The following is a 25,353-nucleotide window of genomic DNA, read 5'->3' as shown; positions in this document are numbered from 1 at the left end:
GTTAATCGTTCGAGCTTGTTAAAGTTGAAAAATTGTAGGACTGTTCCAACATTGCATTTTCATAGCCGGTTGAACCCAATTAGACCTTTATGATCCAATTGTTCTTCTGGCTAAAAATGAGATTAATCATTCTACAAGTTACAAATGGATCAACGCATTACTGATTTGATCAAAGCCAATTTAAAAACACCGCGGTTTGGACCAGCAGATTAGTTTTGACTCTGGAACTGCCCTATGTATAGCCCAAGCAAAATAGTTACACTTAACAAGCAAAAGCAGAAAGACACCAACATTTCACAAGTGTTCTGTACCACCTCTTCATACGAGATTTAACAATACAAAAAGGACCTCCCATCATTCCATCATAAAAAAAAAGGACCTCCCATCACTCCAACCACTAAATTTAAGTCTCAATTAATCAAACACATGTTTCCTTCCGATGGATCGTACACATAATAGAAATTGTAGTTCTGAACATATTACTCCATCATACAGCAGAAGATAGGAAGTGAAAATGCAACTTAGCTTCTAACTACCACCCTAGAAACTCTCCACACAGAATATTAGAATTTGAAGCATGGAAGACCAGTGAATACATGCAAAGTGATCAGCAACAGTAAGTGCCACACCTACTTCTGTATTTGTATCCTCTTGTCCCTTATGGGCAGCTCAATGGGCATTTGGGCCTCATGCGGGTGGTCCGGACCCTTGTACACCTTGAGATGATTGAAGAGAGCCCTACCCAACTGCACATCCCAATCCAGATGAACAGGTTAGAACGGAAAGTAGTTTTGACAATTATCTTTCAGGGTTAATTAACATTGCAATTGGTCCAGTAACTTTCACAATGAATTCTGAGTGTTGTGAGCCGTCCTTCCTTTCCGTGCAAAAAAATGAAAAGAAAAACAAAATTCTAATATAACAAATAGTTAAATAACTTACTCGGCCTTTAGGGAGCATCCCACGGACAGCATGTTCGATTATTCTTTCTGGAATCCTTTGTTGGAGTTGATCAAATGTCTCCACCTTCATACCACCAGGCCTTCCTGAATGCCTCCTATAGAGTTTCTGTGTCCTCTTCTTACCAGATACAGCCACTTTTTCTGCATTCACCTATTTCAAGTACAAAAACAACTCTTAAGATTCCCCACCTCCCCCCTAAGGTAAGATTTTATTAATATAATAAATACATGGACATTATTTTTGAGCAGCAATACAAGTACTTGAAAAGAAATACAAGCTTTAAGTGAGACCAGAACCCAATTGAAGATGCAGTCATGATATTTGAAATCTTTAAACTGTAGTGGTGTAGAACCAAAAAGATAAAATGAAAATAAAAATCCAAATCACCAAATAGAAACCAACAACCACCCTCTGAAAGTCACAATTCACAATTAGGTATCATCAAATATCCTGAGAGTTTCTCTCATCTCATGTGGTCCAAGACTGCAAATGAAAGAAGAGGCCACAGAATTTTAAGCTGTTGTAGACCAAAATTGGGAAACACATCATGTTCCAGAGATACAGTGCATAAAACAGCAGGTCCTCTGGCTGCTCTTATCTACACATAAAACCTATGTTTGGCATGAGGCGCTTTTCTGGACATTACATAATCAATACAATACAGTTCGAGAATGCCATCCAAATAAAAAGAAAAGCAAAATTCCAGAGGATGAACTTTGAATACACAACCAAAGTCCTAGTTCTAGGAAAGAGACAAAGTGGTAAGGAGCCACCTGGGCAGGTTGGGTCAAGTTAACCACCTTGTAGTCTGACCTGACTGCAGAACCAACCTGAGGTGCTCAACCCAAGTCCAACCAGAACTTAAATAACTTAGGCCGAGTTAGGCTAAAATATCCACGAGCTTCTCTCTTTTTATTTTTCATTTTACTATCTGAAGTGGGATACTGATTGAACATTGGGTAGGTAAAAGAAGTTTCTGAAACCAGAGCTAAGGTATAAATACCAACTGACTCTACCAATGAAGTAAATTCACATGTCTTCCATACGTACATACCTGTAGTGTGTCTAGCTCTAGGATCTTTAATCCATACATAGAAATATACATATGTATGCACATTAATACATGTGCTAACCAACACAACAAGGCATAAAATGAGCTAGCTCTTTGCCCTAACATCTTTATCTGGAACTCCAATTTTACAACAACAGTAAGCACTAATTTAATTTACAAAAGTAATTTCATCCTGGATCTGTATCTCAAATTTCGCTGTTGGACTTGGCAGGGCAGCTATAACAGATTTTACTCTCTTCCCCCCCCCCCTCCCTCATGGTAGGGTTCAGTTGGATCCAATTAGAAGCACAAGGCTGCAGCACAATGTCAAAAAACAAAAAAAAAAAAGAGCTACAGGCTTGAACCCAAGTAAAAAATTTGAGCTTTTGAGATATGAAAATTGTCAATAATGTGTACCGCAGGCAAAGGGCTGTTTTTGGTATTTATTCATTGTTGATGGGCTTTTGTGTAATGATACTAATTAAGTCTGTCCTTTACTGTAATTTCACCCTAATTAGTGTTAATAAATATAAGGTGGAGGGTCACGGTTAGGCATTCTAATCCTACCGTGAGCCTCTCACTCTCTCTCTCATCTTCTCATCTTCTTTCTTTTCTGTTACATGTGAATGTGCTGATTTCTTATTGTTGGTATTGTTAGTTTGTTACATGGTATCAGACCAATAAGGAATCAGTACTGTGATCCTACCTTTCAATCTTGGAGATCCTTTTAGGGTTTTCTTCTTCCCATGGTTCACAGAAACCAATGCTGCCCTATGTGTAATAAAACCCGAGCTGTGATAACGTGAAAACTAGGGTTTCTGAGGTTGATGATGTTCAAGCTTTGCTGTGGAATGAATTGATCAGAATTACATATATGCACAACGTTCTCTTTCTGGCTATCTGTGCAAAAAAAATTTCTCCTGCGGTACAGTTTAGTGATGGTGCTGTGATCTGATCTTCTTCCTGCCCTATGTATGGTGATATTCTTCTATATGAGAAACCGGTTTATGGTGATTTGACTCTCAGACCTAGTTTTCTGCAGTTTCTTGAGAAACCCTAATTCCAAAGGGTGATTTCCAAGAAGTTATCTACCCCATGGCGAAATGCTGTGATAATTTGCAGAAAAATTCTCTGTACTGCTGAAGGAGTGCCTCAAATTTCAGCTTTATCAGATCACTCTAGCTCTATGCGATTTTGAGGAGTTACTTCTCTGTGCAGTAAGTGTTTTCACATCCTGGGGTTTGGAATATTTTACCCTTTTATTCTGGTTTTCTGATTTCACTGAGATTTCATATTATTCTGATGTTGGGTGGCTCTGTGATCTTTATTCTACCTTGTGATTTGACTTGAGGATTTGATTGTGGGTGATAGTTTGTGATTTGTTTTTTCCCTATAATTTTTTGTTAATGGAATTTTATCCTTCATGTTTTAAAGGCTGACTCGAGGCCTCTTGTGGATTCAGTCAGTCCAAAAATCAATGCTATTAAGCTCAATGGAACATCTAATTATCTCTTATGGGCCTAAGCTCTGAAAGTCTACAACCATACAAAGGAACATTGAACTATGTGTTAGTTATGATTGGCCTATTTTTCAGCTCAATATAAAAAATGCTTCTCTATAGTGATTTATTAGAGGAAGTATACATGGAGCAACCTCCTAGGTATGTTGCTCAGGGGGAGACTGCACAAAAAGTTTGCCGCCTTCGGTGAACAATATATAGTTTGAAACAGTCTGGGAACTTGAGTAAGGAGTAGTTCTTTTGGGGGTTTCTAGAACAAAAATTGAAAGCGAGAACCCCCTTCTTTATCTCTATTTGGTGTAACTACTTGAGCCGGATGAGAGGAAACCTTCACGTCCGATTTTGAAGGGGGAAATCCTATAGTATCCCAAATTTTCTTTGCTAGGCCCGAGCAAGCTACGGCTCATGAGCAAGTCAAGTAGGGGCGGCAACTAAAGAGGTAGCGAGACTGACCACTGGAAAGTGAAAGTCGAGTACGAGATCACTTCACACCTCACGGTGCTTACACCTCTCGCCTATCGAAGTTCTGACGCGGGCCTGATTTTATAAATTCAGTAAAGTTGTATTTGGTTATGGGTTCTTGTAGTGCTATCTAATCACTCTCTATTTATTCGTCATCAAGGTTCTCAGGTAATTAAATTAGTTGTCTATTTTGATGATATCATCGTGTCTGGCAACAATCTATCTAGTATAGAAGATGTAAAGGCCTATTTACAGCAACATTTTCAGATGAAATATTTGGGGGTTCTCCAGTATTTTCTGGGTATTAAAGTTGTTCGTCGTAAAAAGGTGTCAGCCTATCCCAGAGAAAATATGTTATTGACCTATTGACTGAGACTGGAATGTTGGGTTATAATCCAGTTGATACCCCTATGTATCCGGCATCCCCATAAAAATTTGGAACTTGTGTCGACAAGGAATTTATTGATAAGCATCAGTAATTCAGTACGAATGTTAGGTTGGTAAACTTATATATCTCACTGCAACCAAACCAAAATTTCTTTTGTTGTTGGTGTTATTAGTCAGTTCATGGAGAAACCCAGTCAGACTCATTGGGAAGTGACGTGTCGTATTCTCAAGAATCTTAAGAGTTCTCCAGGGAAAAAGTTATCTACAAGAGTACAAGTGTTATGGTCATGCTGATATTGTTGGTTATTCAAATGTTGACTGGGCCAGTTCTGATGGTGATCGGCGTTTAACAACTGGGTAATGTACATTTGTTGGAGGTAATCTTATTACATAATGAAACTACTTTAGGTCTGTCCTTTACTGTAATTTCACCCTATTTAGTGTTTTATAAATATAATGTGGAGGTTCATGGCTAGGTATTCTATTTCTATTGTGAGCTTCTTCTTCTTTCTCTCGTCTCTTCTTTTTTCTTTCCTCTCTCTTTTATCTTCTCATCTTCTTCCTTTTCTATTACATGTGCATGTGCTAATTTCTTATTCTTGGTATTGTTACAAAGACCAAAAAGAAAAACCATGATCATCATAAGAGAAGATGGAAGTTTATTGCAGGATTTCCATTATAAGGGTCATGAAGCAAAAAGGTTACTCTTGGTTCCAAGAGGAAAAACAGAGTAAGAGTTGCAATAGCATATGTAGAGATAATAACGGAAAGAGGAGAAAAGGAGAGTAGATAACAGAGAGGGACTATGAATCTGCATGGAACTCAGATTAACAATGGAAATAAAATTTGAAGTTTATATCTACTATAAACATAAAACAACAAACTAATGTTAAAGAATAATAGAGAAATAAAATAAGGAAAACAGAAAAAGGACAAATCCAGCGATACCAACAACATGGAAATAACTAAGTCTGGTAACAAACTATAAATCACAGGTATAATTTTGGACGGCAGTGGGATGGCCACAAGAAAAATAGATGATTGGCACTTCCAACGTAAACAAATACCACAATAACAAATGCTCCCATGTCCACACTGGGGGTATATGTTGCCAGATTCTTTCCACGTATATAAATAGCAATTGTCGATGCTAGTCTCCCCAAAATTTTGTCATTAGCATCAACAATATACCAAGGTTTTTCCGTGTTTACATGATCTGCAGCTTTTGGGTACCATGTAGTATTCCAAACATCCTGAGAAAATAAATTCAGATATTGTTAAAAGAAAATAGTATTAAAAAAGACTGGGTGGGAGCAATAATGAATTTGTCATGCAGCGTCGTAAGTGAAAAAAAAAAATTTAATGGAAAATCTTGTGTCAGATTTACTGTCAGACGGTTAGAATAATATTAGCGAGAAGACATTACTGACAAAGTTCCATCTGGCAAGGAGATTAGGATGAATATTAAAAAGTTTAGAACCCACAATCATGAATGTAGTAGTTTCAAAATTCCAAACAGAGTAGTATGCATTGGCTTGTGCAAGCATTAGGTGTCATATTCACACAGATTAAATGCAAACTATGATCCTCAAGGGGCGTAACTTGGTGGGACTTGGGACCATGCCTAAGAAAGCGTCTTGAGTTCAATTCCTCTACAGCCCTTGGGGGGAATCTTGGAACATTATTCTTTGTTTACCTATCCAGAACAAAAATGCACAGGATGCTGAATCTTAAGCATATGTCACTAGAGTTAAGTTTGGTCTGAAAATTTATCAATGACAGGCTTATCTCATTTGGTCTGACAAAGAATCTGATTGTAAAAGGTTAGTTTGGCCAGTTTTAACAAAAGAAGACACCGTTTGACTTGACTAACAAGATAGCAATCCAGTAGCTAATCCCAAAAACGGTGATAAGTATCATTCTAGTAAGGCTAACTTACAAATAAAAGACAAGTGGACATGTTGGGGGCACGGACTACTTCAATACAAAGAACACCATCATTTGCTTTGAACCATTGCCTCCTTTTATAAGCAACAATTCAGTTTCAATCAGTGACATTTTTATTAATTTCATATTGGTCTTAATGAAGCTCTTTGCTGAATACACAAGAAAGGGCAACACCATAAAATCGTGTACACAGGATTTAAGGCTGCGCTTGCCTTTTTTTCTGCAGATTGCAATTCCTCAACCCCCTTTTTTTTTCAATAGTTAGGGCAATTCCACAACCTTGGATGTTCTATTTAGTACAAATCTTGTCATCACTCAATTACTGATAATACTTTGAATTTTCCCCAAGTTAACCTACTGTTAGCATAATTCAGGAAGTAAGAAACTTTTTTTTGGCCTTATTACTTAATAGCAGCAGCACCTTACAATTCTTACCCCAAGGGGAACCGATAAAGGAAACAGCTTCCACCTTTACCTAATTATTGTAGGTCACTCAGACACTCACTCCCTATGCTCATTCTGGAACCAGCCAAATCTACGGTATTTGTGTCAAGAGATACAGACTATCATCCTACTTCAAAGCTTCTGGTCGCAGCGAAAATTGCTGCTCTTCTTTTACAGCCTAGTTAGGACGCTTGTGGAGAGTGAGAATTTAAAGGAATTCACCTCCACGGGCGTCAAAGTAGAGGTTAAGAAAGCAGGTTTTCCCGTCAATACAGCCCACCAACACCCCCTCCCCAAAAAAAAGAAGGTTCTGATGATTCTAAAGCTAAATTGCATAATAAGATTCAGGAAAGAAGCATTACAATCACTGGAAACTAAATGAAGAACTCAAAGTGAGCTAGAATGGGGTGGGAATAGAGAGAGATACCGGTCCATCGAGAAGAGATTCATCAAACATCCATTCTTGACCTTTGGGGAATACTGGGGTACTCTGACACCGGATATGAAGGGTCTGCCCCGCAGAAGGAAGTGCTCGAGTACGAAAAGAAGGATTCGAAGCCGCAACTGGAAACCCAAGAAACGAAGTCTTCAAGGGAGCAACCGAGGAGGGGTTAACAGAAGGAGATGCGAGAAGAGCCGAGGAGTAGGTACTAGCCATTTTCTCTCTCGCTAGTTCTCCTACGTTGCAATGCGGTTCTTTCCCATTTGAAGAATGGAGAAGAGTAGGAGTCCCTCCAACTAGAACAAACTGGATAAGGTGCAGACTAGCGTGACCGTGATAAGAGACAAAGCCCAAGCGAAGCCCTTCTTTCTGAACTGATTAGAGTTCAACCTGGGATTAGGTTCACAGTATCGGACCGGTATCAAAATAAAATACGACTATAATGTGTCGGTTCATATCGGTCCCATACTAAAGCAAAACTTTGTTTCATTTTTTCATTAAAAACCACAAATTTGTACTGAATCAGTCTATCAGTTGATTCAGTTTTGATACCGATACGAAACCAATTCCTAAAACCCTGAGTTCAACTTACCGAGAGTGGCCCTTGTTAAGTTATTGGGAAAAGGAAACGTATGACGTCAGAGTGCAGATTCTAATGTGTACCTTTTTGCATAATGATATGTGAAAGATACCATTCTTTGCATTGCCATTGGTGTGACGCATAAATTCCTTCTCATAGTACTATCATAGCGATCCCTCTCTTAAGTTAATATAACCAACATGTAGAGTATTTTTAGTTGATTTTGCATTAGGATAAGAATCTGTAGAGTTGAATTGGGTCAATTGTAATTGTAAACTAAAATATGTAATTACATGCCATTGTATTAAAGAGTTGGATGGGTAGCAGCAGTTCAAATGCTGCAGTACCCAAGGTGCAGTGCGAGAAAGAGAGAGGGTGTGGGAGCAAAAATATAGGAGAATTATGTTGAAAAGTAGCTAGCGGCTCTGAAGTCATAGTTAGGTATAGAAAAGGAATGAAGATGCACAATGATGTGAAGTTTCATTGAGAGTAAAATTTTAATGGTGAACATAGGAAGCATATCTAGGGTTTTTTATTGAATCAATATGTTTTTTTTTTTTTCCGTTTAGAACTCTATTACTAATTCAAAATGTGAATTTACATGAAGCATGTTGTTACAATCCCATATTATTAATCATATGGAGAGGGGGGGGGGGGGGCTGATCCCACGTGGGTTACAGAAGTGTGATTTGATGTGGATTGATATGGTTTTAGGTACCATCACTTATAAGTCGATTTATAGGGTTGAGTTCTCTTAAGATCTGTATCTGTGGTATCAGAGCAATCACTCATCAGTCCCAAATCTCACCCGAAAGGAATGACCTAGTGCTGGAGTGGAGCCCTAGAAAAGGACTACTTGCCACCAAGATCCTGGAGCAAAATGAAACCCCTTCAAAAGGGCTAACTGATCTGAAATGGACCGTCGTAAACATGGGTTCAGTTTTGCTTGTGTGCGCACTCATCCATTTGAACTTGAGAATTGTGTATGCACTCTCACTCTTGCATCTTGAACTGCAAGAATGAGAATACCACTTTTATCAAGAGGCTCGGTCCCTAACTTTCTGTACCTGGACCAGGATCCTCTGCAGTACCGACGGGGCAGCAGTGCACATCCGACGGCATAGCAGAGCTCACGTGGCACACATGGCCTCTGTTGTACCATCGGATGTGCACTGCCGCCCCGCCGTGTACTGCAGAGGTTGTACCTTCATTTGATACAAGATTTTAAAAAAAATGCACCTCAAAAGTTTCTACAATGTTCAACACCTAAATATTTTTTTGATATTTTCCCAAAAATAAAATAGGGGAGAGTATTTCCTATCTAGGCGGATAGCCTACGCAACAGGAAACAAAACATTCCAAGGGGCAGAGAGGTCATGTCAGGGAAGGGAAGGAGAGAGATAGCCAGAGGAGTCTAGGGGACCTTTATCCCCTGAGGTTCGCAGACCGATACGGTTGTGCGGTTCCTCTCATAGGGGAGGCTGAAATGACCATTTCACCACCTGATCGAACATACTACCCGGGTGGGATCCACCCCCTTTTATTAGAGGCACTAGGGAACTGTACCGGGCAGGGGAACCGCAAGTGATAAAAATTCAGACTCTAGGAGAGTAGGATACACTCTTAAGAAGAAAAGATTGTCCCTAGATAGATCAAAGTTTTCCTCGGCGCATAGAAGACAATTCACCCATCATCCTATGGTTCCCAAATCCCTCCTAGGGTTTTTGTATATTCCAAAATACCCTCCCAATACCCATTCCTACCCTCCCACCCCTCGGTGAATTGAATCCCATTCACCGTGGGTCGTGAAACACTCGATCCACATAGATATAGCTCATAATTCTTTAAAATATGAAGGCAAAAGTTTTCCTTCACCCATGGAGAAGGATTCATCTATCCATCCATGATCAATATAATCCCCATCCGGGGCCTCTTACTAATCCATGGGTGAAGTAGTGTTCACCTACTGTAGGCTACAAACAAACATTGAACATTTTTACCATGTAAATATAAAATTTTTTAAGGTATGTTTGATTGACAAGAAATGGATAGAAAAAAAAATTATTTTCTAACCAGGCAAACATACCCTTCAATAAAGTTTTAGTGTAATAGTTTACAAAGAAACAACAATTAGTTTCATTTTAAAAAAAATTCAATTTTTTTAGTTTCTTCTTCTCTTGCCTTACAAACATAACCTTACGGGAAAAAACAGAAAGAAAATAACATACACAGATCATTAGCCATATTTCCTTTCAATGTAATTTTAAGGATAGCCTTTAGATCATGCTCCAAATTACATGATACTTTTATTACTCAGGATCCACAAAGATTTCATGGACCTTTCTGTCTTTCAAGTACTCTTGCTGCAAATTGCTACACGGAGGCGTGAAATTATTTATTTTTTCTTTTTTTTTGTCGAGAAATGCTCATGCAGATCTGATTAACTAAAGTCCAGCTCCAGCCAACCTCCGCTTTGTTGCATTTGAAACTGACACTTGACCAAGTTTATCAGCATCAGCTGAAACCAGACGCTCTTTAAGTGGCATATAATGTCGTAGCCATACCCCGGTGTATACCTGAAAAGTTTCAATTATAGTTACATTAATGCTAAAAAGATGCCAAAAGAACGAAGACACAAAATGGATTTTACTCCACCTGTAGTAGATTAAATAAAAAAACGGGAGAAAGAACTCTACCGGGTCGTGTGCGGGGCCGCTGCACCCCCGTGAAAATGCGAAAATCACTGAGGGCACAGTGGTCATTTCACGCGATGTATGGGCACAGAGGCGGTGCACCACACACGACCAGATACAGTTCTCTTTCCCTAAAAATATTATGCTTCTATGTGGAAGTAAATAAAACGAAAACAATCAAATAATCAAGTATAGGTTCAAGTACAAGCTCCTTGGTCATTTCTCTCTATTTTTTCAGTAGGTTCTCCATGGAAACTCTTTCAAGTTCTTAGGAATCCAATATGTTCACTTCGTTCCCACATTAACATTGAACCAACAGAAAAAGAAGTCAGAAATACAATTCATTTCTATGCACACCAAATCCACAACAACGGTCATGCATATTTTAATGAACGAAGAATTCAATGGTCAAGAAACAAAGGCAAAACTGGAACAGCCAGAATAAAAAAATGTGGGGCTGAACCTAGGCGACCCCATGGACTACTTTGGGCATTGACAACAATGGGCAACAGCCTGGGTTTAATCTCTTCCCTCACCATATCAGTTCAACAAATGGTGATAAAGCCCCTTGCAATGTAAAAGTCATCACCACTAAGGATGGATCAATGAATAGTCTCATAAAATTGGAAGCATCACAATGTAGTTCAAGACATGATGATAAATACCTAACAATATTAAAGGATGTCTACCTAAAGATGGCTCTATTCTTAGTCTCACAAATTGCTAAAATCAAAATCATTAGCCACCCATGCCAGAATCTTCAATTCAAAACTCTTCAGAACTTCTAAGTATGCTTTCATTGGAAGATAAAACTCGATCAACCACCACCACCCACATGTTACCCTACATCTCCTCAATAAAAGTTGAAAAACTAAAAGTACTTTACAGTACAATGTTTGATATTGAAATTTATCTCATGCATCAAGGATGTGACATTCATTAAATCAATCAAATGAAGGGCAAAAGAGAGAGAGGAAGGACATTTACAGCTTAAAGGGACATTATTATCCTCAAGGGGATATTTCTGCAAAATTAGGCAAATCTAGGTAGTCCTAACCATTTTTCTTAAAGAGAAAAAAGATCTAATAGTTTCTATTAAAGCCAAAGCACAATGAATTTCATTATGAGTTATGGGACTAACCTGTTGTGGCCTCATGATCTTCGTATCAGGATCATCCAGAGACTCACGCCAATGAGATAAGTAGCCAGCCATGCGAGGGATTGCAAACAAAACAGGGAAGAATTCCGTTGGAAATCCCATAGCTCTGGTTAACAAATATAAACATATCAGTGAATGGCAACACTTGGAAGAGGAAGATAAATTTATGTTCAGAGCTATTACCTATAAATTAATCCAGAATAGAAATCAACATTTGGATAAAGCTTCCTCTTAACAAAGTATTCATCCGACAGAGCAGCCTTCTCCAATGCAACAGCCACCTGAAAATTGTAAAAAATTTTAAGAAATAATATAAAGATTTAAACTGTTTATATGTGAGAAAAATCCAGCCCCCAGGATAACTGAAGACTAAAATGAGCTTCAGAGCACATTACTTCTATAAATTACTTAGATCTTTGTTTAAAAAAGACCAGTCCTATGTTCAGATTGGACAGTGAGTTGAAGCATCTGAAAGCCAAATTTAAGCCTTGGAGCAAACTGAAGTTTATAGACCAAAGGGAGCAGGTGAAGGCGGATTTTGAAGCATTAGAGAGGACTCAATCAGAGCTCCAGCTGGTTCCTCTTAATCATGATCTAGCTACTGCTCAGAGAGAAGCCCATGAGAATTATTCCACGCTGGCGAGATATGAGGAGTCATTTAATCTCAACTGAACTCAAATAAGCCTTATCCTAATTAAACAGGAAAATATCAGGAGACATTTCTTCATCAACAATCTTGGGTGGACTGGTTCGATTGAGTATGACTCGAATACTAATTTTTTCTACCATTCCCATGCAACCAGAAGTCTATAAATAGAATATTGTCATATTTGACAATCAAGGGGGAGAAATTAATAGACACATACAATCTAACTAGAGAAACTCCCCGAAAGTGAAGCAGGAAGATCTGCATATTTCAGTCGATAACCAGAAGGGTATTTGCATGGTAAACTGACAGTAACAGTGTCATAGACCTGGGAGAGCCAAATGAAAATGAGACTAAAGAAGCTTGTTTGGTATTAAAGACTTTAAGGCCCTGGGGCCAGATGTGCTCTGTGTTTCTTTTCAAATGGATGAGGGAAATTTTGGGGCAGAAGATGGTACCTGCAGCAAACAGTTCCTTCAGATGGAATAAGATGTAGAAAGACAAATTCAACTCTCCTAAATCTACTACCAAATCAGTGCCCTGACACCTGATCTTACTGAAGAGTATAGACCATTGCGTGTCGTAATGTCACATAAAAATCATTACAAAGAGGTAGAAGATGTCACTAACGAGATGGTTAGCCTAAACAGACTACTTTCATATCAGGAAAGTATATATGACACAAAAAAATTGCTTGCTCATTAATTTTTAGGAATATTCATGAGGCTCCAGTAGTGCCATAAGGATGGATAATATCTCATGGGGTTTGATTGAGGGTCTCCTTACATCAATCAGGGTTGTAGAGACTTCCAACGCTTTACAATTTTTTTGAACCATATTTCTTGGCTTCAGAATCTAGTGCTCCCATGGATGGACATTCCATTACAGGATATTGGATGATTCTGCTTCTTTGAACTTTAAAAGCAGAGATGTAGCAAAATTTGCAGCATAGTTGAATAGAATAATACAAGTAGATATTGGGCATAGACACACAAGGGCCGGCAAAGTAGGCACCTTTTGCCCTCCATGCTATGAATTTGAAATCAAATGTTTTACCAACAAAGAAAGAGAAAGACCTCGATAAGAGGATCCCGCCCAACAATGGAAAAGACTTCCTCTGCCAGCTTCCGTATAACCTTTGCACGGGGATCATAGTTTTTGTATACACGATGCCCAAAACCAGACATCTTTCGCTTCCTGAACACAAAAGGTGGTAAAAAAAACATAAGAAACAATAAAAACTTAACAAAAAATTATTCCGTACCAACACTTAACCGTTGCGTCAAGGCTTCCTTGAAAATTATCACTTTATAGCAGAAAGACTCACCTGTTTTTCACACCTTCAATGAACTCAGGAATATTCTCAACTGTTCCAATCTCGCTCAGCATCTTTAGAACAGCCTATATTGAACAAGATAACAATTACACCATCTTATTCAGCTCATCATTGCCCAAGATCAGGGGCACGGAATGAGATACTTTAAAGCACAAAAGCTAGGTTTTATGGATGGACACAACTTAGACACATGATCAATGGACAGTAATGTTTAAACTAAATAACTGCCTGCCTCTAAAGCATGGAGGAACGTACAGAACATAAACATAAAACTTCATTGATACCTCATTTGCTCCACCATGAAGAGGACCATACAATGCCCCAACAGCTCCAGCAAGAGCAGTGTAGACATCCACACCACTGCAAGTGATAGTATTAGTTACATCAAACAAGCACTATAACATTAGGTGTTAATTGTTTGGAGTATAGCATATAATATGCATACCTAGATGCCAGATGCCTGGCAGCAGCTGTGGAGCAATTCATTTCATGTTCTGCATGCAGTATGAAGAGAATATCTATAACTCGAGCAAGCCGAGGGTTAGGTTTGTAAGACCGGTTTCCCCTGCAATTTGGAAAAAAAATCCAACTAGATGAGATGAATCCTGAAAAATCCCATAGTGCTAGTATTGTAGTTCATTGCTCATGAGTATGTTGTGTATGATGACAAAAAGTTAAATATGATGCATGTGGAAGCTAAAGTATTTACTCATGACAGCTATTGCAGGCTCAGACGAATAAAATTTTCTGTCTCCAAAATACGAAGCCTACTATTTCACTAGATAGTATTATTTTCATTATTATTTCTCTTTCAAAAAAGATGAAAAGTCAAGATCATAGTACTATGAGGAGAAAAATGTTCAGAAGGAAAAGTAGAACTATACCAAAATGACCAAGAGATGCAAAAATTTTAAGTTCTTGAAAATTTAAATATGATGAAGAAAATTAGTAGTCAAACTTACAAGGAATCCAACATATATAAGAAGTTTTCTGAATAAGAAAGGTTACTAGAAGGAAGAACAGGCGGTCTTCCAGCCAGCCTCAAATAAGCTGCTGCTGCGATTGTGGGTACCTGCAAATAAAATGGTTGTTTTATAAGTTAGCTGAGAAAATCAGAACAAAATGGCATTCAAATTTTGAGGACTAAAATTATACAGTGAATAAACTGAAGCATAAATTTGCATAAAGCCACTAAATCATCTTAATCTCCTGAAAAACAATAAAGAGAAGGAAAGGAGGAAAGTAGAGATTGACAGGAAGTCAAGAAACAAATGTATAAAAGCAAACCTTTCCAAGTATACGTGCTATTTGCTTATCTCTCACTTGTTTTGACTGATAAAGATCTTGGCCCTGTTTCAACAAATAGATGAAACATTAAAAAATGTTTTAGGACCTCAGAGACGCAGAATACTATTGAATTAGCTAAGTCTTGAAGAACTAATAAAAGTTATATTTTCCCTTCTAATATATGAAAACAAATTTCAAACTATAAAATTACTCTGAGAGCAGGATTGGCGTCTGGATGGAAGACAGAAAGAGCACTCATCGCACTGACAAGCACACCCATTGGATGTGCATCATGAGGCATTGCCTGTATGATATCCTACACAAGAAAATTATAAAGAAACCACAATTTAGTAAAAAACAAATATCCTGTTGGTTTGGCATAAATAAATCATGGCTATTAAATGGTCTACCAAATTCTTTTGCTCATGAAATCTCAAATGATCAAAAAAATTCTATTTTTCTTGATGCCCAGAGCCTCATCAAAAGTAATACAGTATGCTTTAAACAGTTATTCATGCATTTCTATTGGTAGATCACTACTGCAATCAAGAGGAATGCGGTATCTCGGCTCATCCATCGTATAAAATCAATTAAGAACATGGTTTGCCTTTTTTTTAAGGCATAAGCCTCAGGGCTAATCCACTTGGTAAATTCAATATTTACCCACAACAATGAAATCTATCCAAAATAAGAAGTCACTATAAAAATAATCAAGCATAGTGAAATGAGTTGGACACTTGCACCAAATGAGAGCATACCAACAGTTCCCTCTCTAATGAACAGAAATAATTAGGCAGAAAACAATGGTGAATTCAGGAAAACTATAAGTCATCCCTACATTAAGGGCATGTGTATATGAAATGTTGTCTCCACAATCTAGAAACTTTTTTTTTCTTTTTCTTTTTTCTCTTTTGAGGAAAAGGGATATTCATAATGCAGGGCATATGTTCTTTTTGTCATGCAAAAAAGGAAAAAAGAAGAACAAATACAAAAATTTAGAAACAGTCCAACAAAAGAAGAAAAGCAAATCTAGAAATGTTGAATTGCAAAGAGCTGGTAATTCATCCAAATGGGAGAGTTCATGAAAGTTGCAACATAGGTTAGTGGAGGTAATTCATAATAACTCCTATGGCTTTTAATGTTGTTCATGTATGAAAACTGTTTTTCTAGTTTGGCAAGACTAAAGGGTTTCTTTAGTCCAGTACCAAGTTTTGCCACGTGGCTGATTGGAGAGAGCTGAAATTTTATGGACAGACCAAGTTTCAGCTGAAATGGAGTCGGCCAAGTGGAAAACGGAGCTCTGAAAATCAAGTGAAAAATTGAAGCTTTTCCAAAAGGTAATAGACAGCTGAAAATAAAAGAAAATGTGCCAATACATGGGAGAGAGTATTTTTAGCATGTAGCCAATATACACCTAGCTATCGACATGGTCAAACTTGCCGCATCACCGTTCCACGTGACAAAACTTGGTGCTGGAATAGAGAAACATTCTAGCCTCACCATACTAGAAAAACTTTTTCCTCTATGGAAAAGCAAGGAATGGCAGAAAGAGGTTCAGTTGCCCCAACAGTCCAGGAAACGCTTAATAAATTCCGATGAATGTTTGCAATTTGTATTAACAAATACGTAGGAAATATTTTCTGCCTAGGTGTTGCTCATATGGATGCTTTGAGTATAAAAGACCAGACTATGATTTATGTGCGGGATGTGGATACCCCTATTCCAATGGTCACCTCCAATTTAGAAGTTCCTTGAGCCAAAGTCCCTTTGAAGGTGAATCACCAAGATGAGGGACAGAAAAAATGACGGCAATAACTCACAGAAATAACAAAATACTTTCCTACTGAATTTTCCTATGGGCGACAAAAGAACCGATCCATTGTAAACTTGATAATGGAAGTCAAAGACTTAGAAATATGATTTTGGGTTGCGAATGTAGAAGAAAAAAAAATACCAGGAGACCCTGAGGAACAGCTGAATGTTGAGAGACTGCGAATTCCCAATCCGCTAATTGACTTTGACAGGGCAAATTTCCATACACTGCAGAGGAAGAGAATAATTTAGGATGCAACAACCATCAACAAAGGAATTATGAGGGAAAAAGAAAGATAAACTCTAGACAACTTCTTGCAGAGATATACTTACTCAACAAATAGGCCACTTCCATATACGAGCTATGCTCAGCCAACTCTTCAATCGGATAACCTCTGTATCTGAGAATGCCTTCATCCCCGTCAATATAACAGATTGTTGACCGGACTGGAGCAGTATTAAGATAGCCAGGATCATAAAGCTTAAGCCCTTTGTCGTACTTTCCGGTTGTTATCTATCATTTCCATAACCACAAGTGAATACCCGAACAAAGAAAATAACAAAAACAAATATAACAACAAAATGGTCAAGGCGTTCTTCAGTTGTTGCCAAATTCACCAACAAAGATTGAAAACCAGAGAAAGAAAACCTGATTATGCACTTTAAAAATTCAAAATCAATAATATAATAAAAATCAATTACGCCAGAAAACCAAATCTTTACCTTCTTAAAATCTGCAGATTTCGCAGTTCCTTCTTCAGAAACCGAAACTTGGTATTTCTTGCCAGTTCTCTCGTCGACGATGGTCAAAGTACCTTTTAGATTCCCCGGCGAAGGCACGAGATCTTGAGAAGAAACACACAAAGCTTCCAAACTGGATGAGAACCCAGCGGATTCAGCGGGAGCTAAGTGAGCTGACAGAAGAGCCAATCGTCCACGAGCTGCAATCGATGGATCAATATTTCCCATCGTAGCTACTATGAATCACAAAACTCAGAAGAGGTAAAGAAATTAACTTTTTTATGTATAAATGCGAGCTTTCGTGATCAATTTAACGATAACAAGAACTTCCTCTCACTTCTCGGCAGATCTTCCTTTCGCTTCCCCTGTGATTTCGTCTTTTAGTCCGATCAACCAAACCAATTTGTCGTAAGCAAGAGAATAGTTCCGTGGAAAAATATTTGGATAGGGTTTATCACAAAGAAAATACTAACATAGGGAGACGTCTAAAAATTAGTGTTCGTAGCCTACGACCCAACGTATCGACGGTTGTTGGATGAGCGATGAATGAGAAAATGGATTGATATCTTGGAGGATCAACGGTGTTTAAAGATTTGAGTACTAAATTTGGTGGGTATTTGTCGTAGTTTATCGAAAGGTATAGTCGGTCAGTGTATCAAGAAATTTCAGTTTCTGGTGATTGGTAAGAGAGAGACATTTTTATGGGTTTTTTTTTTGTTTTGTTTGGTGAAGGCCATTTTTATGGGTGATGGCAATAATTTAAGGTGTCTTGGGAAACTAACATCGATGACAAATATGTCAGTAAGCATAACAAATTTAAAATAAATAAATAAAAAATAATGGAACACGTGGCTGGGTAGAGCCTCCGATGATCCGTTTACACCGCGTTTGATTGCGTAAATTTGTGGGAGTATGTATTGATTTTGAATGGGAATTTCTAGATAGACATTCTGTAGATTCGTATTTTCGAAAAATAAACTGTTTGGTTACCCTGATTCTGTGACGTGAATCTTGCTGAAAAATTGTTTGGTTACCTTGATTCTGTGATGTGATTCTTCCTGAAAAACTGTTTGGTTACCCTGAGTCTGTCAAATGGATTCATCCTGAATCTATCTGAAACACTGTTTGGCTATTATAATTTTATCAGTTGCTAAATCTTAAATTTAAAAGTACAAGGCATTTTAAACAATAATTAAAAATAATGTTATTACTCAATTAATGTACCCTTGAATAATTAATCATATTCAGTTACTACTCAATCTAATATAACATAAATTTATGAATATGCCATTATTAACCAAAAATATTAATTTGACACAATTTGTTAGAAATTTAATTTACAAAAAAGTCAATCCATATAATGATTGATGTTAAAAATAAGTTGAAGAGAGCATGATATTAGACACATCGACATAATTAAAATACATATAATAATAACAAAATGATATATATGGTCAAAAATCCATAGTAATTGTTTCTGTGTGCCGAATACAATATAAGTTAAGCAGCCACAAATTTTTGTCCTACACCATCTCTTTCCCTCCTCCCACACTAGTATTTACTTGTTAAGATTAAGTGTTTTTACAGCAGCAAGCACCTCCTCCAACGTCTTTGTATGATGCTCACATAACCTTGTTTGATGTTCAGAATCTCTAATTTTTGTTGTGAGGTATCCCTCCAAATAGCCTATGAATGGACGTGGTGTTGGTATGATGGTTGGTAGATCTTTGACATTATTCCCCTGTTGCTAGTTTGAAGAGGAAGATTCGCCCTCATCTATAAATTTGAAGAATCCACAACCATCATTTTTTTCCTGTAAACAAGTTAAAAACAACTAGTGAAATAAATTCGTAAAATAGTCGATATAAATGAATTATTTAAGGAAAGAAAAATATGTGTTTTTATCTTCCCCTAAAAACTTCATTTCCACTCTCCATGCCCACAAGAAAATATTCTCCAACCTTAATCATAAGTCATGATAATTCATTTCTTTTCGGTTAAAACTAACCTATGTATCAATACATGCCCAACCAGAGTTGGAAAACCCAGTTTTTTTTTTTCCCCGAAAAATTCTTATAAGGGAAAAAGAAAAGGTTAAAAAGAGAAATATTTTGGGTCATTAAATTGGTTGTTTTAAGATTAATGAAGCAGTAGACCAGACCATATGATCTTTTCAAAAGAATGAGGTAGTGCCTGAAGATAGTTAATCAAACACTGTTCAACTTGTTATCAAACTAAAACCCTGTTTTTTCTGTTTATTTCCCAATTTTGCCCAGTTTTTTTTTTTTTTTTCCTCAAGAAGAAAAAAAAATGATTGCAGGACAAGAGATCAAAGAAAGAACCAGTAATGCAGCTGGATTGGGGTGAAGAACATGGCTTATTACTCCATTGTAAGAGATTATGCATATAGACATGGAGATAACGTGCATGAAGTTTGATGTAGGACATGCCTTCGCTACTTTGGTCACATTCTCTTAAGGAGAGCAAGTAGAGATGAACTAATGGGTAAAGTTATTTTGTGCACAACATCTGTTCCTTCAACACCATGAAATTAATGACACATTTTCTTACTTGTCCATATTATTTGCAATTTAATTTAAGTAGACAGCACTACACATATAAATAGATTGGAAAGGTTGAAGAACAATCTGCATTCCCATGTCAGAGAAACAAACAAGAATCTCAAAGAAACAAAAAGCAAAAAATATATAATTTGCTTGACAGGGGGTTTTAAACCTTGGGTCACTAAACGTAAGAATGCCCTATTTCAGAATAATAATACTAAAAAGAAGAAGAAAGGAAGGGAAACAGAGAAGCAGGAATCAGAGAGGGGTTTTAAACCCTAGGTCTCTAAGGTTGTATGAATGCATTATTTCAGAATAACAAGAAAGAGATGAAGGAGATGCAGACATCAAATGTTGAAGATGAGTTGAAGGAGGCGCAGATGCCTAGCAGATTGTAACGTTAGGCTTGGAAGACGATGGAGATGATCGCTTTCCCCTTTGTTAACATAGGTAGCAGGTGGTAGAAGATGATGGAGATTGGAGCAAGCCTTGCTTCTCTTCTTGGGGAGGAAACGCTACTTGCAGGAAGAATATCCTACAACATGAAAATATTTGAAAAACTAAAAAATCATAAGAGACATAGAGAGAGATAGAGAGCAGAGAGATGGTCATAGAAAGATAGAGAGATTGAGAGCGAGAAAGAGGAAGGAATACCTGCAAACGATTTTCGCACGGAGCTATTCCAAGTCTCTTCGATGGAGCCCTTCCATGTCTCTTTGAATGGCAGCTCCGCGATTTTTTTTGATTCTCAAGATTCATGCCCTTTTATACTCCATCCCAAAATTTATCTCAAGATTTCATTTTTTACCCTAAAACTATGGATCTTTAGATTTAGTAAATCTTTGGAAGATAATTCACTTTTTCATCCAAACGGTTTTTTAAAATCAGATTCATGTATTTAGAAAATTACATTCCAAAGAATTAGGCAACCAAACGCGGTGTTATAAAACCTTTGTTGCGTGTATGTGAGCCAATTTTTATTTTATAAGGGTAAGGCGGTACTTTAGCATGCTCTTATGTCTGAATGCATGCAGAAGCCACATGAAAGATTTCTCTTAAATAATATTATTATTATTGGTCTCATTAATTGGTATAACGTGAAAGATTTCTCTTATAGTGACATTGTGGAAACCCTTATCCTCGTAGAAAAATGGGAGAGACTTCTCTAAGCAAGCAGCATAAGGGAGTGCGCATCAATGGATTCTTCCTCCTCTCAATTTACACAACTGCAGAGAACGTAACGCATGCTTGATACTAGGGGAGGGAAACCCCAAATTAATGTGATTATCTGGTTCAATAGGATGAATAGAGGGATCTCATCATGTTTCTATTTGTGTTTCATATGGCAAAAAGAGGCGGAAGGTTATCACTGAGGATTGGCTGATGGGAAGAGCATCGTTTTCTTATAGAATGTTGGGCTCAAGAACTTGGCGAAAGACTTTGGATCATAAAAATTTTGTTTTATCTAAATTCAAATGGTTAGTGAGATTGGGCGAGGTGAATTTTTGGTTAGATAATTGGTTGGGCATTGGTCGTCTGATAGACTAAGTTGATGGGGACTATGCAGGTTCGATCTTAACACCCAAATTAAGGATGTGTTCAATGTTGTTGGTGACTGAGACCAGGTTCACTTGAATTTCATTGACTCTCAAGAGATTCGAGAAAGCATCTTGAACTCAAAGATTAGGTTGTCGAGTAGGATGGATAGATTGATTTGGATTTCAGCGAGTGATGGTAGTTTCTCTACTAAATCAGCTTGGAATGAGGTGCGTAACCATTTCTAAACAGTTTCTTATGATAGATGGATATGGAATGGGTCCAAGCATCCAAAAAAGGAATCTAACTCCTCTCAGGTTCCTTGCCCAATCAGGTTCGTAGGTTCCTCTCATAGGGGGCCAAAAATGACGACCTCACCCCCTGCCTGAACACACTGCCCAGGTGGGGTGAGGTCGTCATTTCCGCCCTCCCTATGAGAGGAAACTACGAACCTAACCGGACAGGGAACCTTAGAGGAGAAAAATTCCCAAAGATAGGGGTTTTTATCTTTTCTTTTTGGTACTTGGCGGCTTTTTAATAGGAGAGTCTCTACGGATGATGCATTGATGAGGTTCAGCCTCCCTTTGGCTCTAAATGTCTCTGTTGTAGGTCCCCTCGAAAGAAAACATATGGGGATATTCTAATCACGAGGGCCATTGCTTTCAAGGTGTGGGATTTTTATGGGCAGTCTTATGGATGTAGAGTTTACTCCCACTCTGCATATTGATGTAAGAATTTATTTTGGCATTCCCATGCAAGTGCTAGGGGTATTTGTGAGTTCATCAAAGATTTGCTGCCTTTATTAATCATCTGGGAGCTATGGAAGGAAAGAAATAATAGGAGACATGATGAAAGCAGGCCTCGTGCTTCCTCTATGGTTATTGAAAAAATCAAGGAATGGATTCGAGAAATCTAGTTCCTTAATAAATTCAAGAAACCTCGATCAATGAAGGACGCCCTTGGTTTGTACGTATTTAATTTATAACTCCCTCCTATAATTTCAAAGGCTCTTGTTCCCATTTTCTAGAACTCACCTTTTATTTTTGTGAAGCTAAATGTCGATGGAGTGAGTAAGGGGAACTTGGGTATTAGTGGGGAGGAGGTATTATTAGGAATTTTGGGGAAAGGTTCTTATAGGTTTTTTCAATTTTTATGGGTTCTGTACGACTACAGTGGTGGAATTAAGAGCGCTTAAACATAGGCTGAAAATTGTGTGAGGATTTAGGGCTATTTGATTTCTATATCAATTTTGATTTGTCTCTCATTGTGAATATGGTGTCCCAAAGAACCTGAAATCTGTGGAGCTATTGGTTTTGGTTTCAAGAAGTTATTTCCCTATGTGATTCACTTTGTGCCCACATCTGCTTCTCGTATCGGGAAAGCAATCGAGTAGTAGATTGATTTGCAAATTTGGCTTGTGAGACCTTAAACAACTTTATTTTTTAGGGTGATGTTTCTTTTCCAAGAGATCTTTATCGTATTATTCGTGAAGACAAAGCTGGTCTCCCAGTTTTTCGGATGTAATGTATCTATGATTTGGTGTGGGAGAGCTCTTTGTGCTCGGGTTGGGGGGTAAGGAAGGTTATGTCCCCCTCCCCCCCTTTTATCTTTGATTTTTCTAATAAAATTTAGGGGCTGTCCTGGGTCCCAAATAATATTTGGGTTGAAAAAAAAACAGAAGGATGAATAGAGGTGGGGACGTGGGGGGTGAAGATAGAGTTGCGGAAGGGAAGGGACATGGAGAGGGAGGCCCATCGAAGTATGCAGATCGTCTATGGCCCAACTGCCCGTAGCGGCCTGTGCGGTGCAAAGGCAGCTGGGTCTTGCACGCAATGATCGCCTTACCCTGTTCGGGCAAGGCGTTTGGGCAGGGGTAAAGCGGCCTTTGTGCCCGACTCAATCTGCACCGCTCAACCCGCTACGAGCAGCGCACCGTAGAAGATCAGGATCCCCCATCGAAACAGTCATTGCAAAGCGATTCAAGGGAAAACTATATATATTTATCTAGTAAATAAAGTACCATTTGTTCAACACATTATGTAGATGCAATGCTTAATTTTTTATACATGCAATGTCCACTAGGGCCTATGATATAGTACAATGCCAGCATAGGAAGAAGAAGAAGACCCAGCCCTACCAGACTATGCTCATTGACTCGTGTGATAACCAGCCCACATCAGACCCATCGACTTTATATGCAGGCCCATATTTTGGTTATTCATAAGCCATAACTGGGTCCATCATACTAAAGCCCACATTCACGCCCCATATGTGGCCGTCGACCAGCAATATTGGAGGCGAAAATTTGATGTTATTTCATTTCTTTTTGCTTATAGCACCTACATCTGGTAGGAAGTTGCAATTTTATCAAATTGTAAGCTACCAAGACTTACTATTATTGTATTACAAGTTAGATATTTTATAAATGGGAGTGTCTGAATGACACCTCTATAAGTGAATTTAAAATTTGGCACCCTCTTTCAATTACCCCTTATCTTATTCTCCAAAGTGTTTTTTTTTTTTTGTAGAAATTCTCCACAGTTTTTTAACATAAGGGCATAAGAGGATTTTCAAAAAGAATGTGAAAGTGATATGTCATTATGTCACTATCAAAATGTGTCATTATTTTGCACATTTTTTCAAATATACATATGAAATGAGAATGCTTAGCCTCATTGGAAAATTTTGTATGTTATACTAAAAGGGCAAAAGGGTAAAATTACAAATTATTTGACATCTTGAAGAGTGTTAATAAGAAAATCCCTTTATAAACACAAGGGAGACACTTCTTTGTAAGTCCAAAACGAGGTCCTATGGGGAATGAGAGGAAATTCACTTGGTGTTAGAGTTACCCCTTTTCCCTTTCCACAAAAATGTAGGAGACTGGAGAGTGATGCCCAATTTTATTTTTTGGGTAGATAACCGGGCTATTCATTCACGCGTGCCCAAATTGAAATCTTGACTTTTGAGCGTTAATGAAAAATTTTCATCTCTACTTTTTTGGACCAAATCCAATATGCATGAAATGTTTTGATATGCAAAGGAGACGGGTGGGATGAGAGAGTGTTGTATTAAAAGTATTTAATAAGGCCAAATGTTCTTTGTGCCGAGGTGCAGGCTGTGCCCAGATACATGGGGGTGGGCGAAATGATCACCCTGCCCCCCTGAATGGCAGACCCATTTGTCTGGGCGCAGGCTGCACTGCGGCACAGAGAACATTAACCCATTTAATAATATAAAGTTTCATAAAAATCGAGATTCTTCCTTTTGTTTTTTGTTTTTTCGGTTTCTCCCATAAGACTTTTTTGTTTTTGAGTTTTTGGGCAATGCATTGAAAGTGGAAGGAGAAATGACAGAGGCATATGCGTGCATGTCGAGCCAAGTCGTGCAGTGTGGTGTAGTTTATTTAATATATTTTTTGGTTCAAAGTTAGCTCGATTTTGGGTTATTTTTTTGGTTCAAAGTTGGCTTGATTTTTGGCTTAGTCACATACTAATCCTAATTAATTAACCAAGTTTTACATAATGGGCATGTCTCTTTAAAGAGACAAGTCTATTTGCAAAGGTGCATTCATAGCACTTGGATTGGAATCTTTTAATTCAATCCATTGGAAACAAAAGACACATATCTACGATTGCTTGAATTGAAATCTTTTAATTCTATCGATTCAAATCAATGGACACACCCATTCGATGGGTGTTTAAAAATGATGCATCCATCTCTATAAATAGAGGAAGTGGGTGCATTCAAATTAATTTACAATTGTTTGCTACTCTCTCTCTCT

General features: G+C 37.8%; 2 protein-coding genes across 3 annotated transcripts; both read right to left on the bottom strand.

Annotated features, from left to right (window-relative positions):
- Positions 1-369: 369 nt before the first annotated feature.
- LOC122651872 (50S ribosomal protein L13, chloroplastic) lies at positions 370-25,353 on the bottom strand. 2 transcript variants are annotated; one of them, XM_043845433.1, is made up of 5 exons: positions 25,343-25,353; positions 7,201-7,451; positions 5,450-5,635; positions 943-1,113; positions 370-746 (listed from the first exon to the last, which is right to left on the bottom strand). In XM_043845433.1, exons 2-5 carry the CDS (start codon positions 7,429-7,431, stop codon positions 630-632), a joined length of 705 nt encoding a protein of 234 aa, XP_043701368.1. In that variant the 5' UTR covers positions 7,432-7,451; positions 25,343-25,353; the 3' UTR covers positions 370-629. The 2 variants fall into 2 exon arrangements, with proteins under 2 accessions (XP_043701368.1, XP_043701366.1); XM_043845431.1 differs by lacking the exon at positions 25,343-25,353 and having other exon boundaries at positions 7,201-7,480.
- On the bottom strand, positions 10,026-17,781 carry LOC122651871 (citrate synthase, glyoxysomal). The gene is made up of 13 exons (XM_043845430.1): positions 17,452-17,781; positions 17,062-17,242; positions 16,871-16,956; positions 15,128-15,232; positions 14,917-14,979; positions 14,592-14,701; positions 14,075-14,194; positions 13,914-13,989; positions 13,621-13,694; positions 13,370-13,490; positions 11,831-11,928; positions 11,630-11,753; positions 10,026-10,371 (listed from the first exon to the last, which is right to left on the bottom strand). The coding sequence occupies exons 1-13, from the start codon at positions 17,695-17,697 to the stop codon at positions 10,240-10,242; spliced, it is 1,536 nt and encodes a 511-aa protein (XP_043701365.1). The 5' UTR covers positions 17,698-17,781; the 3' UTR covers positions 10,026-10,239.

This window comes from Telopea speciosissima, chromosome 2 (genome assembly GCF_018873765.1).
Source record: "Telopea speciosissima isolate NSW1024214 ecotype Mountain lineage chromosome 2, Tspe_v1, whole genome shotgun sequence".
In the NCBI taxonomy this organism is placed as follows: Eukaryota; Viridiplantae; Streptophyta; class Magnoliopsida; order Proteales; family Proteaceae; genus Telopea; species Telopea speciosissima.
This window is presented reverse-complemented; position numbering and strand designations above follow the sequence as displayed.